Consider the following 18,490-nt stretch of genomic DNA (forward strand, 5'->3'; position numbering starts at 1 on the left):
ACGTGGGAGAGCTGATCAGGCTGAGAACGTGTTAAAATTGCTCAGGCTGTTGCTAGTTCACCATATGTAAGTCCTGTGACCGCGCTCCCATGACAGGAATCTGAAATATCAAGTGCACTGGAAAAAAGGGATTGTCAGAAAAAACGGAAAATAGAAATACTACAAAAGCAACATTACTGAGAAGGAAGTGGACTGAGCCGATGCCGACTTGTGTGGTTACACAGTGGTTTCTATAGTCTCAATCACTTCCATCTCGCATTGCGAGGGCGACAGGAGCGGGCATTCGTCCGGCTCCCAGCTGCTATCCGGGCTGTAATCTTCCTCTGAGCTCAGCTCGGCCACCCCCTCCGTGTCCTCGTCACACGACTCCACGTAGTGAACCCCCACGGCGTTGATGCCGGAGTCCTCGGAGCTGGAGGGGGACGAGCAGTGCTCTGGTTTTGGTGTATTGCTCTCCTTTGTGATTAAGGCATTGCGGACGGAGCCCTCGTCGGGCTTTGCCCTGTGCGGGGCGGGCGGCTGGCGCTGCACGTAGCACATCTTGCCGTTGATGCACTTGACGCGGTAGTTGTCGATGAACAGGTCGGCGATGGTGCAGAACTGCGGCGCCTCGGGCGGCAGCGGCGGCTGGAAGGCGGGAGCGAACTTGAGGAAGTGCTCGGTGAGCGACACCGAGATCTGGATGGTGTTGGGGGACTCCCGGGGCCGGACGGGGATCTCGGTGCTGGGGAGCTGCTCCACGGGCGTCATGGGCTGGTAGACGTATTTACCTGTGGGGACACAGAGGAGCAGCGTTTAAAGGTTGCTGCCTTTGAGTCCGAACCAAAGCGGTGACGTTGACACCCTTGGACACCACCAAGAGTTCCCTGCTGGCAGCAGCCGCTGCTTCTCTTGTGGCCTCTCCAGGTATGGATCCTGTGACACCTCATGCTGCAGGTAAGCACTGCCTCCTGTACCCCAGTGCTGCTCCTCTCCCTGCCCCTGCCTCGAGGACAGCTGTAGGACATGACTAACTCTGGAGAATTTACTCCGGGGGCACAACTCCATAGCCATGAAGGGGGAAAGATGCCAAATCTGCCCACCCCACCCTCTAGGAGAAAGGAAAGTGATGAGATTCTCAGAGGCTTTTTTCCCCCCACTGAACATGTCATGTAAGTTCTAGCTTACATCTTTGCTACAATGATCAAAATTTTAATACATCATTATTATTCCAGTGAGTCTCCTTGCATGTATTTCCATGTTCTTTGTTTCTTCTAAATCGTGTTCTTCCATATTATAAACCAGGAGTTCATACATGACTACAACTAGAATTTTAAGGCAGAAAATAAGGGAATTTCCAAGCTTTAGAAATGCTTTTGGCATCTTGATTATCTGGTTAAGCAGTAAGAAAATAGGATTATGTTGGTTATATTGAGCAGAACAAAGTGTGAACTGAACATCTTCACTAAAAGAAATAAATAAGAGAGCAGAAAATTGGGACTATGTCAGGAAAAACTGAGAAACCCGAGGCTATGCCTAAGACTGTAAACCGCTGCATTTTATTGCATGAAGCCTCTGAAAGATTCATGTCTCCCCAGGGGCTCATCCGGTGGGAAAGCACAAATTTCCAGAAGCCCTGTGAGTAGTGGGGCTGTCGGAAGAGTTTTGCTGCACGCGCGGCAGATCCTGCTTTGCACAGGCAGCAAATGCACCAAAGCACGGAGGGGCTGTGCGGGTGCTTGGAGCTCTCCAGCTGAGGGGCAGAAAGCTCCTGCATTAAGGAAGGCTGAGTGCTGGTGTGTTTCCAGCTCAGAGGTCGGTGCAGCCTTTCCCCCTGAATCACCCGCTCCTTTGGAACATGGCAGAATGGCTCGCGTTGGGAGGCACCTTAAAGATTCACGGAGTTCCAATCCCGCTGCCCTGGGCAGGGACACCTCCCGCCAGACCAGGTTGCTGCAAGCCCCAGGGAAGGGCTCGCTCGCCCTGCAGCGCCTCTCCGCAGCAGAGCATCCCCCCGAGGCTGGGGATCCCTCCCAGCCCTGGGAAGAGCTGTGCCGGGGCCCACGCACAGCCTGAGCTCTGCCAGCTCCGGGACGTCACCGGGAACCTCGAGCACCGGGAAGGCTTCTCCCACCCCGCTGTGCTGTTGGAAGGGAAGGCTCGTGTGAAAGTCGGCTGGGACTTCCACGCCCCGTAGCCCAAGGACAGGGAGCACAGCAAAAAGGCCTCGGAGCCGAAGGAAGAGCTCTGAGCGTGGGAGAGGCTCCAGGCACGACGAGGGAAGAGCCCACCCGTGTGCCTTGGGAGGAGAGCGCAGACAGAGCTGGCAGCAGAGGGAAGTGTGTGAACGGCTTTGACCAGCTCCCCTCGAATACCTCCTCCAATGTTTTCTCCCTACGATCTGTGGAATGGTAATTGTTAACAGAGCCACGGGGAAAGCTCAGTGACAACAAATCGAGCTTTTCTCCTGTCTGCTTATGGCTGGATGACAGAAAACACAAAGCCATCCTCTCCACTTGCCATCTCTTTACCATGGTGGAGTTCCTAAACCTGCTGTGACTCAGAGGAACGAGTGCTGGCATCCAGCAGCTGCGTGCTCCAGCCACAGGCAGAGCACAGCTCTCACTCCTCCAGCACAGATCCGTGGTTCTGGTGGTCTCTGAGCGATGGGGTCCCTCGGAGGTTTCTCAAGTCTTGTGGACAGAACTTCCCTAGGAAGCTCCTCACCTTCACAGCCACAGCAGCAGCCCACGGCTTCCTGCCATCTGCTGCTTCCCAGAAATCCTTCTGTGAAATTAGTGAACATTAAATATGCCACTGCCTTGCAAAGCCCCACAGCTGATGATTACTGTGCTCCTGGCTGGGATAGTGTCTGATAAATTCAGCTCATGGAAACTGAAGTGCAGCCTGCCCTTGCCTGAAACCACAATGCTCTATTTATCCATAGATTTGGAGTGCTTCTGTGTGGGCTCCTTTGACAACCAATGATAAAATAAAACCAGATACTGGTGAAAAATATTTCTTCAACTCAATTCTGTGCCACCTCTGTTTGAAGAGTCCAAGAAAGGGTCCAGTGAAGATTTTACCAGGATGAAGAACAAAGGTGTCTGTACAAGAGGACTCTGTTTTTCCACTTAAAACAGCCACCACGTGCTGGCAGAAGGATGTTGGGAATAAAAAGCAATGGATTTAAGCCGAGGAAGCTTACAGCACAGGCATGGAATGGTAAAGCAAAGCCTCCTCAGTTTGACTTTTTTGGTGTATGTTTTTCCCCTTTTGGGAAAAGAAGAGGAGCGGCGGCCGGGGCAGCCAAGGAGCTGCTGGAGCTCAGCTGGTTGCTCCTCCACCGCAGCAGCTCCCTGCGTGTCTCGGGCTGCCCCGCTGGCACTAATTCCAGGGCAGGAGCAAAGAGCAGCCATTCCCTGAGCACAGGATTTCAGAGCCTGTCTGTGTGACCTCCGGGGCTGGAACGTTCCTCACGTGCCAAGGACAAGCTCTGCCAGGGTAAAGCAGGAATCAGCCAACACACAACAAGGAGAATTTTCCACGTTAATTGATTTCTACATTTCTTTAGAATTCTGGTATAAGTTTGTCAAGTCTTAGCTGTTTTTAGAGGCAACTGTAGACAGATTAAACTTGTGTCAAAACATGACCAGGTGCTCAGAACTGGGGCTGTCAGACTGGATCACGGACAATGCTGTGCTCACAGCCTCAGCTACCACTCCTCACCCTACATAATGCATGGAAACACCTCAGCCAGGATGCAGCCTATGAAAAATAAATGCAGAAATTAGAAATAAGATTGCCCCTCACCCCTGCAGCTTGCAGGATTCCCAGGGCTGGCTTTTTCACTAGAAATGGCCCTAGAAGCACAAGTCCCCAGGTTCTCTTATAATCCATCTCAATCTGATCAAACACCCGTGGAAATCAACAGCAATAGTTTTGCTGACTCTGAACAGCTGGCAACAGTCTGTGATAAAACAGTACTTCGAGCACCTATTCTGATCCATCCCATTTAATACACTAGCTCAGAACTTATTGCCTATTTATTCCAAGTCAGCTGAAGGACTCTGTGACTGCTGTGCTGATGAACGCTCCTGTAAATGACAGTGTTCTGCACAAATACAGATGTCACACAAAACACCTCATCCCAAGCTGTTTCCTGGGTCACTTCCCCACCACTGCCTATGCGGAAGGCAGTGAAAAAAAACTACTGCACATGTCAAACACAAACTCCAAATCCTGTGAAAAGAAATCTGCTGCATTTGCAGAAGTCTGGGAAGTTCTTGTGCACTTTAAGAGCTGCTGTGAAGAGGTGTCACAGTTCTGGCTCTGCACTTCCACCACCGTGGCAAAAGGGCTCAGGGGAAACAAGAGCCTGCTCCTCTCCTGGAAGCAGCGACTGTGTCTGTGAGATCAGGCTCTGCCAGAATGGCTGCCATGGTAAGTCTTGGCTGTCCATGACAGCCACTGCCTGACAGGTGAGAGGATGAAATGAGAGACCCCAGAAACAGGTCTATAGGCTATTTGTCCCCAGGCCTGCTCCATGCTAGGGGCATTATCCCCCACCATCACTGCCCCTCTGTCTGACCCCTCGCAGTGACAGCAGCCTGTGCACAACGAGAAAGGGACGATTGTTTCTCTGTTTCTTCAGCTGGCCCTTGTGCCAGCACACAAACCAAATCCTCAGGGACCTGGCACACGCTACAGCCAGTACTCAACTGCAGAACAACTATTCAAATATGTCCAAGGAAGTGAGTGCTGGGCAGTGCTCATCTCCCTGTTGCTCTGTGCACAGGAATAGGATTTCTATTGCCAAATCGGATGGATGCTGTTCCCCAAAGCCTTGGCTCCATGCCTCCACTGAGCCTGCCAGCAGGCTAAGGCAGGATCCAGCAGAGCAGGGAGCTCTATCATCACCTGCACACCTCCAGCAAACCCAGGCAACTCGGAAAATTTTTTACTTTTGTGGCACTGTTAACCAGAACAACGGGGCTGATTGACTGGAAGCTGTATTAGAGAGCCTCCTGCTTCCAAAACCCCAAACCAAGCCTTGGGAAACAAGCCACGAGGTCACATCTCTCTGATTTTTTGCTAATTGGGCAGCCTGCATGCATCCTCACCAAACAGACACAAAACAGCAGCAATTTCCGTGGCTAATACAAAATAACTTAACCATGAAATAAGCAGAGGTGCTGCTGGAAAATTTTCTTTTCCACTTCCCTCCATCCCAGCATTCTGGTTTACCTCTAACACTCATTAATGTGTTTGGCATATCGAAAAAAAAAAAAAAAAAAGTTGAGCTTACAGGAGGGAGATTTCTCATAAATTCTCCAGTTTTACCCTCTCAAGATGCTACCTTGGAGGACTTAGTCCTAATAAATAACACCATGAATTGCACTGCACTTCAGAAAATGGAAAGAGAGAGCTGTGGATCTTACGAGTCTAAGTCAGCAATACGTACCATGGGTATTTGTTCACATGCAAGGCATTTAGACATCTATTAACTGAAAGATAAAATCTTTCTTTTATATGTATTCTTCCCCCTGCAGCTGCTGGAACAAATATTTCTGCAGCCTCCCATCTGCTAGCTCATCTATCTCCAAAAATCAGCAAGGTTAACGAAGACCTGCTACTTGCAGGCTATTGAACGTGGCCTGGCTCAGCTTAGGAACTGCTCCCACATGGGCTGAGCACTTGTGGAAGTCCCAGGCAGAGGTGGGCTGAAGGTCAACTGGCTCTGGTCCCATGGAATCTCCATGCCTTTGGCTGTGGTGGATGCTCCAGAGGGGCTGGAGCTGTGACCCCAGGGCACAGTCCATGGCTGCCACAGGCCCCCAGTGAGGGTGGGGAGGGAGGTGTCCTGTTCACCAGCAGGGAGCTGCTCCCTAAACGCCGGTGACTTGGTGCTGCCCGAACATACACCTGGGTAACAGCACCAGCTATCCCCCCCTGTGAAGTCCAAGGGGATTCTCACTCCAGCTGTGCCAGACTTTCCTACTGCCACTTGCAACCTTGCCAAAAAATTCAGCTCACACGGGAGGGGAATTGGTCCCACTCTGGAGAACATAAAAACCCTCTAATTAAATACCACACAGCTCTGAAGGAGTGAAGGCAAAGGAAGCATTCATAATGCATGTGTGACAGGAGACAGCGCTGCCTTGGAGGGGTTCCACATTATTCCAAGGAGAGCTCCCTGCACAGCTGTTCTGTGTGTGGAAAGCTCGGAGCTGAGCTTCTCGAGCACTGGCTTTCCTCACAGCAAGAGATGGAGAACAACCAAGTGCTCTTCCAGCAGCACTTGCTCCACATCTCCTGGGCGTGGCAGGAGAGCTGGGTCTGGCTGTCGGGAAGCACAGTGCCCATGGCAGCTGTCTGGCAGGTGGGCACAGCTCCGAGCTGGACAGTACAAAGGTTGTCACGCCCACCTGGGTCTCCAGGGTCCCCCAGGGCAGTGGGTGGCACAGGTTCTCCAGCCCAGCCTGAGGGCACGGGAAGGGAGCGGGTATGGATTCACCGCTGGCACAGCAGAACCTTGGGGCAGGGGAGGGTTTCCTCCTTCACTGACTGAAGCAAAGCTCGCTGCACACCCTGGATTAAACACACCACAGGTTTATGGAGGGCACTCGGCACCCTCAGCCTGCTGGAGGTGCCCATCACACCTGTTGTTGCCAAGTGCCCAGCAGAGCAGAGTTCCATTGGGAAGTGTGATGGTGGGCTGGGCACCTACCTAGGGTTGTTGCCTTCCAGCCCTGCCAGCTGAACAGTGGACAAAATGACTGCTCTGGCCTTCCTCCTCCTCCTCTCTCCAGTTACATGCACAGCTTGGAACAACAGACCCTTGCAAACAAAGGTTGCCCTACCCATAAATACTCACCGAGGACTATCACAACTCCAAACTACACTTAGAGCACAGTTCTGAGTTTTCCAGAGGGGCGACAACAAATGGAAGGAGAAACCTGGAGCACATTTACAGATGGCACATGTGAAAAACCCCACTGCTCGCCCAGCCTGCACTTCTTTGTGATGTGTGGAACAGACATCACGTCATACGAGCTGCGTGGTGACCGTAAGATGTGGAATGAGCCACCAGAGGAAATGGAAAACACTTCAGGACACTGAGGTACTGCCAGATTTACAGGCTCAAGGAGAGCTGAACTGGGCCATTGGTGGTTATAATAATGCAAAACTGAAATGATTGTCCACCTTGAAGAAGCCTCGTAGATAAAGATATGCAGCACCTCGGTGCAAGTGATATTTCTGCCTTGCACTTTGTCCAAAGAACTTTGAAAAAGCACTGAGATTGCTCAAAGAAATTTCTAGTGTGGGGAATGCAAACAGAACATTCCGCATACCTGCAGGAATTCTGGCAGAACTAGAAGGCCCAGTAAGGGATCACAGAAGAGACTCCAAGGGCACAAATCAACTCAGCAAAGGAACAACAGAAAAAGAAGGCACGCAGCAGGACCTGAGCAGGCTGGAAGTGCAGCAGGAAGGGCTGGCAGGCTCTGCCCTAACAGAAATGTATCACTGCAAAGGGCTCCTTCTCACAGAAGCACCTCCATCCGAGCACTAATGAGTCCATCCCATTCCAGACCCCAGCCAAGCACAGGGAAGAACGAGTGCAGCAATGTTTTGGCAGTGGCTGCCCAGGAGCAATTCCATACAGCTGCCAGCTCTCTCCTGTGGAGGAGCGGTGTTCCCTCCCTGCTGTGCAGCCAGACAGCTGTGCCAGCCCCTGACTCGACGTTTTTCACAGGAAACCAACACAGAGGGGGAAAAAAATCAGAAAGTTTTTCCTCATCAAATTTGTATTTTAATGCCCTTTTGTCTTGATCTGTTTTAAATACAAAAAGGATCATGACAGTACGTGCTGTGAGCTGTCTAAGCCTTTGAGGAGTTTCTGTGCACATCAGCTTAAGAGCAGGTAACGCTTAAATGCAAACAGACCCTGGAGCTTCCTCCATCATCCCTGCTCTTCCCTCTCACTGCTTACACGGATTTACTGGACTTAAAGCAAAAACAACCCTGAAGGCTTGAGGGATGTTCCATGCAGCCATAAACCCTCTTAAAGGGGCCGAATTTGCTCACTAACCCTTGTACAGGAACAGAGTACCAGCACCCAAAAAGGCAGTGAGCAGCAGCACACACCACGTGTGTGTTCTGGAGGAGCTCTTTCCTTTCAGTATCTGGAGAATGTCACCCATACCACAGGTGCTCCTAACCCCAGCTCCATGCTGGGTTCCAAAAACACGGAAGCACAGGCATGGAAAGCGTGGCACAGCCCTGGTTACATCCATCAGCATGGCAGCTGGGCAACAATACCCAAGCTCTGAATCCAAGGATATTCATCTTCCAACATCCCTTCCCAACCCACCCCCAAAGGCCAGAACAGCCACTTCTTACACATTCCCCTGAGAAATTTTATCCCCCAAGTTACACTAGATATTTTTAAAATTCAGTAGAGAAAATAGCAAAAAAATGGCTTAGTGCTAAATATTTATTCTACAACCCCATCCCTGTGCACCATCTGCTCAAGCTTCAGCAGCCCATGGTTTCCATGCAGCCAGTCAGTGTGCTGATATGGAAACAAAGCAACATAAGCACAGCTCCATGTCAAACTACCCAGAAAACCATGGCATTGCCTGGCAATCAAAGGCACTGGAGGCACAAGATCCAGTTGTCTTCCAGGTGTGTGGTATGTGCTGCAGGGGGCACCCGGAGCTTCTGCATGTGATACAATGCTTTCTTGGGAATTCTCAAACAAGCAGAACAGCTCACCAGGCCCTTGAAGGAAAAGTCCTCTCCAAAGACCTGCACTCTGCACCCACAGGGGACAGCTGGGACAGGAGGTTGGGTTTTGCAGCTTGGAACAGATGCATCTCTGTGGCCACAGAGTTTTCCTGGTGGCTGACTGGAGAAGCAATGGCCCATGGGATGTGCTGTACCTGTGCTGCTCCCTTCCTGTGGCCAGAGCCAGGATCTCCTGCTGGCACAGCATCTGTGCAGTGGCTGTGTGGGAGCAGGAGCCTTCCGGCTGGACAACAACACATTCCTCAGTGCTGGGAACAGGGTCCTTATTCCTAACACACTCTTAACCCTCATCCCAGTGCTGTTGCTGGTGCCTCATGCACATCTCCATTCAAACCAAGCTATTTCTACCACAAGCACCCATTTCTGGGGAATTTAAAGGACTGCTCTCCCTGCTTGCGCCCGGAACACGTCACCACGTGGAGCTGAGGAGTGCAAGTATGGGCACCAACACTCCCATTGGAGTGGGGGGGGATCCAGCAATGCTCTGCATGAACAAACAGAAGCTCAAGTACCACCACTGGAGGTGGAGCAGGTGGGTATCACATCAAGCCATTGTGTCACCCAGTGCCACTGCAGGCAAGTGACTTGGAGCACCTGGACAGTGGAGCTGGGAGTACACACAGCTCTCTGCTGTGGCACAGTGAGCCAATGCTGGCAGAGGTGGGAGCATCGCCCTTGGCTTCACATCCAGAGAGTCAAGATCCCACAGGACCAGCTGGAGAATGGCTCCTGTGCCAGCAGATCAAGGTCTACTGGCACAGGGAGGAAAAACAAAGCAAAAGGTGAGTGTCTCCCTCCACCTGCCCTGCCTACAGCTGGGCTAATGCTGGTGGGCTGCAGGAAGGCTGCAGGAGCTGGTCAGTCCACCCTGCCACACCTGATACTGTTCCAACCTTTCACAAGAGACCAGGGACACGAGGGAGGGAGGGAGGGAGAGAGTGAGAGAGAGAGTGCAAACACCTGGAGTGGGGCTCAGGAAAGCTCTGAAAAGGCTCAGGAAAGCACTGAAGTCCAACCAGGCAGCCACACAGAGTGGAGCAGGCAAGCATCCTGCCTGGAATGGCTGCAGGTGTACACCAGTACCAGCATCATGTGGCAGGGAGAGGGACAGCCAGAGCCTGGCACAGAGCTGGGCACAGCAGGGAGTCATTTCAGAGCTGGGTGCAAGTACACAACCAAACAAGCAGCCTCGAGAGCAGACGTGTGGGCTCTCGAGCTCCGCAGCCACCAGTGAGAACAAGAATACAAATGCATGCCTCTTGCTGAAATTGTTTTACAACATAGGTTATGTATAAATTCCAACTGTTACGTGGCCTAAATTAAAGTATGGATATGTTAAAAACAAGGCCCAGTTGCCAAGCAATCAGTTTTCACTCTCCCAGTAGGTTTTTGACTTCCATCTACGTGAATATACTCAACTATCGCCAAAAAAATCTCCAAATTGCACGAACTGCACTTCTTGAGTTCTGTGATCAGTCACTACATAAAAATTGATTAGTGGAAGAATCAAAGCCATTATGAAAACATACCCTGTATCTTGTGGGCAGATAAATTCATGGAGGTGCTAGAAGAAAAACCACAACACATTAAACCAGGATAACTTTATATGCAGAGAGAGAGAGATGCTCTACCTGGAATCCAATCTACTGTCAACCAGCTTTTGCATTAGTATAAGCTTGTGCCATCCATCAGCAGCTGAGCCCACACTGTCACAGCTCTTGTTCAGGAACATCTTACACTGTTTGTGAGTAAAGCATTTTGCTTTTTGTTCTTTATAGAAACACAGTTTTCTAGTAGAGCCTCACCAGTGTGCAGAAGTAAGTTACCAAGGCTGGCAGTGAGTCATGAAGTGTACAGCAGCACTGGTTAAATTGAGAGCCATTACATAAGAACACCCCAAGATGCCCCTGCTCTACAAGCCCGGCTCTGCTGGTTGCAGCAACACGAGTGGCGACAAAACGTGTTCCTGATGAGCACACAGGTGCTGCCAGGAAATTGGAGGTCCTGTGCCAAGCACCTGAGAGGCCTCTCAGTGCTTCCAGCAGACCTGAGCAGTGTCAGCTCTGCAGACCCGCAGGATGGAAGTCACAGCGACGACAATCTTGTGACTCAGTCTCGTGGGACAATACAAGGCTATGACCACAGGCTGCCATTTAAGACCCATGAAACATCCGTCAAGAACCACAAGAGGGAGGATGATGTGACAGCAGGCACTTTTGCATCGGGCACTGGCATTAAGCAGGCTCGCAGATTCAAGCTGGCAAACAGATTCCCTCACCTGCAGAGTCCAGGAAGGAAGCCACACGCTCGCCACAGGCACTGAGCTCCATGCAGATTTTATCTTTAGGCTGTTCCTCTGCAGTGAGAAAAGTGCCAGCAGCCTCTCATCAGCAGGAAGCCCCCTGAGCAGGAGCACAGGCCCAGCCCTCACCATGCAGGATTCAGGACACCCTGAATTCACAGACAACCCCACCAGCTGACGAGACACAAGATTAATAAACTTTTTCTTCAGAAGTACTTGCTTCTGGTAGGAAGCGTCCCCCGCCTTGTCCTTTCAGGCTTCACAAAACCAGCACTCAACCCTTCAAGCAGCCACAGAGGAAAGGTGTCAGTTATCTGCTGCTCTCAAAGGCTCTTACCAGCAGATCACTGTGTTTGGGGCAAGCAGATGTAATCCTTTGTGAATTATGCCTCTCAGGTGGACAGACAGATTACAGAACAGCCTCACAGTCATGCATGACAAAGAGTTTTTGGCTGGCAGGAAGTGTTTTGGTACACAGGTCCCTTTTTCTTAGACTTCTGGAGAAAGAAGTGCAGTGATTTCTGTTCAATCACATATGAGGTGTACAAGAGTTAGTCCTACAAGACACACTGAGCAAGTAGCCTGAATTCAGAGATTTTCCTGTGGTCTAATTCTGTTAAGTGATATCTGGGCCTTTGTTAATAATAATAGAACATGCATGTCTCTAAACATTATAGTAAGGATTCAAAATGAATGCCAGTAGGTTCTTCCAGAGGCACTGACATTCCCACAGGGTACAACGGATTGACACATGTGGGTTCTCTTAGCAATGGTACATTCATACTGTGATTTCCAGACTGCAACTAAAACCCAAGGAACAGAATGCCATCCGGGTCTGGGATGGTGCACTCATAAAAACTGGCAGTGTTTTTCCTTAGAGTAACTTCAGAATATATTAAGCTGACATTCTTTCCTTGGTTGTGTACAGCTTAGTGAAACGAAGCTGGAATATCATAGCTCTTCAAAATACAGGTGAAGAGAAGATCTTGCACAGCCACAGGCAACAAATCCTCATTAAAAGTCTTTTCCCATTACAAGCTGCAACATTCACCTTTCTGCAGCTCCTGCCTGGCACTCCACATAATGCACAAACATTCTGTCCGGATACATGGACTTAACCGGATGAATGTTCAAATCCTTTTCACAGCAGAAGTAAATTAAAAATGCCTATTTCTCCCAGGATTTGTGGTTATTCTCCCTCTAGACCAAGCTATGTTTTCTGGAAATTCCCAGCCCTAGAGCTCCTAGCCCCACTGCTCAACTCCACTTTAGACAGAGTTTTCCACGAAGAAAAATGTATGAGCTCCTTCAAACACTCAGAATTTCAAACACAAGCATGTTACAACTCCCTTTCCCTGTTTATCCAATGAATCAGTCATCAGGATGTAGTTTTGCCTTGTAGAACAGTACTGCTAGAAATTCAAGCTGCCATCACCACTGGCTGCTTCCAGTGAGCTCCAGTCCACATCACCATCTGCAGACAGGGACACACACAGAGCACCAGAGCACTGCTGCCTTTCTGCTCCCTCCTGGACGTGGAAATGAGTTTTGCAGCCACCAAAACCCAACGTAAGGAAAACCCACTGGAACAAGAGCAAGGCTTTTGGAGATGGACAGTGTATGCTGTGCTGCAGAGCATCCCAGGGCTGCGGCTGCCCCTCTAACACGCAGGGATCAACAGATGCTGGCTGCAGGCAGGCACAGCTCCTCTTTAGACCCCCAAGCCCTATCAGGATGCACCTGAATTCCTCCCCATACCATCTCAGCTCACTTACCAGCTCTGTCAAGGAAAGCAGGGCTGCCTCACTGATTCCGTGTTCACAGTTCCCACAGGCAGACTGGGGTCTGAGTAATTACATGGGCTTGGGAGATTGTCAGAGCCCCTGCTGATGGCTTCTGTCGCTGGAGAGAGGGAGAGACACCTTGGAAATGTTGCGGGTGTGCACAGAGCTACAGAAATGCTGCACACATCACTGTGTGGCAGGGGGAAATGCCTGCACCTGGGCCAGGTGTGTCCCTGCCAGAGAGCAGGCAGGAGCTGCCATGGACACACACCACATCGCTCTCCCTGGAAGAGGTTTAATCGAGGATGGCCTCGACAGAGAACTTTCACCAGCTTTGTGCGACAGACAACAAATGCTTTCATTTTAAAATGTTATAAAAGAAAACCACTAGTGATTCAAGCAGAGAAGCATGTGAGCAGCAGTATCTGCTCAGAGCACACCCAGGTGCAGTGACTGTGCTGATTTACCTTGTTCCCTGGCTGCAGCTGTGGGCAATGGATAAGGGATAACCCCCCTCCCCTGGTGAGCACACAGCTGGGACCGATGAGACCCCAGCCACATGGACTGTGCTTCTGCTGGGTGCCCTCAGACACCATGAGGAAGCAATGGAGCTCTGAGAGCCAAGAGAAACCCTGAGCTGCCTGTTGAGGTGAACAACACATGTAAATATACTCTAGTTCTACATCCCCAGAATACTGCTGGCATGGCCAAACTTAGAGAAGCCCTTCTCCCCAAAATCACCCAGAAAACATGTGCCCTTTGTGGCATGCCACCCATCACACAAACCCATTTTCTCCTCTTGGATGAAAAATGACAGCTCCTTGGATCTCTTGCCAGGCCTGCCTGACCTTGTGCAGCACCTGCCAGGTCTGGCTGCAAACTCCAGCCTAACAGTGGCATAATGTGTGATGCATGCCAGGAAGGGGGAAGCTACTCCAAGGCACACCTACAAGTGCTATCCATCACCTAGCAAACTGCAAGGGTCAGGGAGCAGGTGCATTTTTTAAAACCTTTCCTGCCACCATGATCTTGTTCCTTGCCTGAGCCTGGCAACTGTGCTCCCTTCCTGGCCACCAAATGGAGATGTCACGCTTTCCCCATGCTTGGTTTGTTTTCTTGTAAAGGGTCCAAACAGCTGAACCTGTAAAAGTGGTGGGACTGAAATTCATTTGCTGCATTTACTTTTCAATAGAAGATATGCAAGAGGCTTTAAGGAGCTAAAAGCTTGTTCTTTTGATGCTGAATCAGAGGAGAAAAAAAAGCACAGAAAGGCTAATACAAGGTGGCACAATTACTGTCTATTGATGCAACTGCTGTGGAACCACGATTCATCATGTATTATTGATAATTGCAGCATAATGTACCGAGGGGCTTGCAGGGTGTTTAACAGAATGCAAGATATTCAGATCACAAATTAACCCAGTCGCAACAGAATGCTCTGAATTGTATCAAGCCTGATGTCTTCTCTCACAGCTAATTCTTAGGAAGTAAAATTAGCAAAACACAGTCAAAATCCTGCTGCCAGGTCAGGACGGATGCAAACCCCGAGGATCTGATCCCTTCTGACATAAGCAGGTACCACCTCAGAGGCAGCAGCCTCACAGCCAGCATCAGTGCAAATCACAGCTGCAGTGGAAATCCCGAGGTGAGGAAAGGGAGGCAGGCACCTTGCTGCAGACCTGCCTCTGGCGTGTTTTCTCCAGCTCTGGAAAAAGTAGATCAGAGTAATTTACGGCTCTCAGCTTGCATCTAATAAACTAAACCTCACTAGGCTGTCAGAGGGGATGGGAGGAAGGTGAACAGGGGGCTGCCACCCTGGCAAAGGGCATGCACACAGGGCACAGAGCAAGCAGGAGAAACGTGGGACAAAACACAGGGGCTGAAGTCAAAGCCACCTCCTGGGCCAACGCCTTCTTCCCTGCTGGGAAAAGGACTCCGAGGCTTGAGCTCTCAACCTGCTTCCACGTGGAGGCTGGAGCCGGCACAGCCTCCCGGCAGCAGCCAGGGGAGGATGCTGCGGACAGCTCCGGCAGCAGGGACGAGGGGCTCCGGCGCTCCCGGGCAGAGCCCGGCGGCTCCAGCGGCAGCCGAGGCAGCCCAGCACCCTCCCATCGCAGCCTCCCCGGGCACACCCGTCCTGCGCCTTCTTCACGCCCTTCTTACGGAGGCTGTCCCCGCGTTCAGAGCTCCCCAGGCACGGACGCGCTTTAGGAAAACACCACACAGGCAAATCTGCTCCCCACCGAGGCTGGAACAGACCGAAAAGGACCTAAAATAAACTCCAGGCTTAGACACAAAAGTCATGCAGGCACGCAGGGCAGCTGAGGCTCTCGGAGCTGTTGGATACACCGAACAGTCTCCCTGCCAGCTATTATTGCCATTTTACGGACAGAGAAACATCCGAGGTAAAGAGAGCGCCTACAGTACTGCTCACTTCCGAGCATGCCAACCTCAATGGCTTTGGGGAATTCAGACTGGGTTCTTTCTCAATTATTCCTTCCATAGCCAAGTGGCTCTGCAACGCTAAATTGCTCCTGTCACTGAAGTAAGCAGATGTGATCCTGAATACACATGAGGAGACGATCTCCTCATCATGGCATGGTGAGTGTTTGTAATTTCTCAGTGTAAGTGCACTTTAACTGAGCTGACATTCTCCAGGACCTTGGCCACTGATGGAAAATAATACTTCAATGGCCCTTTTAATTGATGTAGAGCTTCCTGTACCCCAATACAGCTCTTAAGAGTCACAGAAAAGCACTTTCAAGAACCCTCTGAGGATTCCCAAGTCGGTATTACAGCACTGTGTTTATGGAAGATAACTCCCAATGCTGTTTAATTACATCTCTGACCTCTATACAATTTCCCATTATAGACCTCATTCTTACACCCTTTAAGTCCAACTCAACTCATTCCACAGGAGCAGGATACAAAGAGATCCTTAGCTCTGAAATTTGCATTAGGAAATGAGGGGCAAGAAGGGAGCGCGCTTCTCCACGGCTTTCAGAAGATTAAACAAGGCAATGAAGTGTGTGACTTCCCTTAAAATCTTCCATTTAAAATCCTGGTTTCATGAGGCAAAGGTATCCTAATGTTTCCTTAGTCATAAAGGAGGGATTGAGAAGGAAGTCTGTACTTCTTGCAAATGCTATAACTATTTTTAAATCTTACAATTGCCACACGGAAGCAAAGGGTTGGATGGGATCTCAAGTGGTCTTTCCAAGAGGGAAGCAGCTCCATGTAATGCCTAAGACACACCATTGTAAGCCTTCCCTGGAGGACCGTGACTCCTCACCTGCTCAAGTACTCTGTTCCCCTGCTTCCTTTCTCTTTCTAGTTACGATGTTTTCCAGTATCCAAAGCTAAACTCTCCTTGTCACAGGTAAGGGATACCTGGTTATCTGCCACATCTGTGCAGAGCAGGACTCAAACACAGCTTCTCTGCAAGGGCTACCTTACGCTTTGCAAAGCTCATCATCCGTCCCTCCTTCCTCCCTTCCTTTCTCCCTCCCTCAATCTTTTACAGCCCAAACAACCCTTCCTTTTGCACCCCCTTGTAAAGCGTATTTTCTAAGCTGATCTCCGCAATCTCCTCCCCAATTCTCCTACTGCTCTATAAAGCGCAACACCCAAAGCTCAGCCCATCAGCCTGGTTTCCTCATCACTGAGCTGAAGAGACTAATTAAATTGCACACTTGCCATGCTCCTGGTAATGCATCCCAAAGCAAAGGCTGGGGTTCTGGGTTTGGCTTTTCTGCCTCACAGACCTCCTGCTGCTGACGCACAGGCAGTTTGTGATCCATCCTAATCCCCAGATCCCTCTCTGCAATGTCGCTTCTCCAGGTGTTCCCAGCTCCATGTTTGACTTCCCAGTGCCAGGGCCATTCCCAGATGATTTTGGGTAACATCTCCAGTTTATAAGCACCACTTTGAGCCCTGATCCTGTACTCCAGAGTGCTCATAAGTTTATATATCTTGATGGTGACCACAAATAACTGAGACCAGGGAAAGGTTGGGAAGAATCTAGGTCATAATTCGAGGGTCTTTGTGATATCAATCAAACACCAGTGAGACATCCCTCTCCCTGTGCAGCAGGTACTGTGGCACCTTCTCACACAGGCAGTTGTGCCACACAGTACTGAGGGCACAGACAGAAGAAAATCTTTTGTCCTGAACTGCTTTCAAATGAGCCCCAAATCAAGGCAAAATTCCTGAAATGAGTATTTAATTGATATAAAAGCTTGTATCCAAACAAAAGCTGGCTTTTGGGGCAGCCCCTTTTCCCCGTGAAACAAAATTTGCAAAAAGTGCGTGTGAAGGGGAATCCGTGTAGGAGACTAAATTACAAGGAGAGATGGCAATGGCAATGGATTTAAAAGGAGAATGGGATGTCAGGAGTCCAGGAACACCTTCAGCAGCACCAAGTAACGTTCACATAAGGGTCCAGAGTTAACCTTGACCATCCAGGCTTTAAGATCTCCAGAACCCAACACGACCCAAGTGCATGGCTCCATCACCATTTCCTGACCTCGCATCAACACGCTGCTGGGAAAGCCTGCTCTTCAAGGCTCTACGTGATTAATTATTCATCAAACTATGTTTGGACATCCACAGTTCAATCTCAGCCTCCATGATTAGATACATCAGGATCTTGAATACCAATATTAAAGTCGTTGGGCGCCTTTTCACCAGAGTTGGCTCAACACTGGATTTTGAAGCTATCTGCTATATATAGCCTAAAGCAGTTACCTCTCTGCTCAAAAGGGTTTATGCCTGTAAAAAGAAAACCATAAGCACCGAGAATGAAGTGGCTGGTACGAAGGAGAGTGGTGCCCAGCCAATGCCACAGCCCACCCTCCGGCCGGCTCACGGGGGCGAGGGGAGCTGGGACCGCAGGCCCCAAGAGAACTCTCCGGGCATCGCTGCTACCGCCCCTCCGGGAGCAGCGCCCGAGGTCAGGGTCCCACTGGGGCCGCCTCGGCACGGACAGCTCCGGGAGAGGGCTGCTCCCGGCCGCGGGACGGGACGGGACGGGACGGACAGAAGGGGACGGGCGGAGAGGCAGCGCACGGGGACCGACAGGACATTCGGGACGGCCGGGACCGCGCGCCCCCCGCCCGCGCCCTCGCCCCCTCACTCACAGTGGCACCATCCCAGGTGGCAGCACCAGTGCAGGCGGAAGCAGCGGCCGTGGCTGTGGGTGGCGCAGAGCGAGAGCCCGTCGCAGGGCTGGAAGTCGGGTCTGCCCGCGCAGCTGCGGGCGAGCGCCTGAGCCTCGTCCAGCTTCTCGCTCTTCGCCGCCGCCGCCCCGCTCATGGCGCCGCCGCTCCGCCCGCAGCCCCCGCGCCGCAGCGGCCAGAGGAGGAGGAGGAGGAGGAGGCGGAGGAGGTTGAGGACGAGGAGGAGGAGAAGGAGGAGGAGAAGGCGCCGAGCCGCAGCGGGGACCGCCCGCCCGCCCAGCGCCGCGGGGGCAGCGCCGCGGGCAGGGCCCGGCCGCCCGCCCCGCCCCGCCCCGCCCCCGTCCCGCAGCACCGCCCGCGGTACCCCGATGGCCGCATCCCCCGATGGCCGCATCCCCCGATGGCCGTACCTTCCGATGGCCGCATCCCCCGCT

General features: G+C 51.3%; 1 protein-coding gene across 1 annotated transcript; it reads right to left on the minus strand.

Annotated features, from left to right (window-relative positions):
* Positions 1-216: 216 nt before the first annotated feature.
* Positions 217-18,192, minus strand: LOC309576473 (UPF0524 protein C3orf70; the record flags this gene model as incomplete). The annotated part of the gene is made up of 2 exons (XM_082287808.1): positions 217-770; positions 18,018-18,192. The coding sequence occupies 2 exons, from the start codon at positions 18,190-18,192 to the stop codon at positions 217-219; spliced, it is 729 nt and encodes a 242-aa protein (XP_082143934.1).
* Positions 18,193-18,490: the final 298 nt, after the last annotated feature.

Source organism: Coloeus monedula (assembly GCF_965178545.1).
Source record: "Coloeus monedula genome assembly, chromosome: 10".
NCBI classification, from domain to species: domain Eukaryota; kingdom Metazoa; phylum Chordata; class Aves; order Passeriformes; family Corvidae; genus Coloeus; species Coloeus monedula.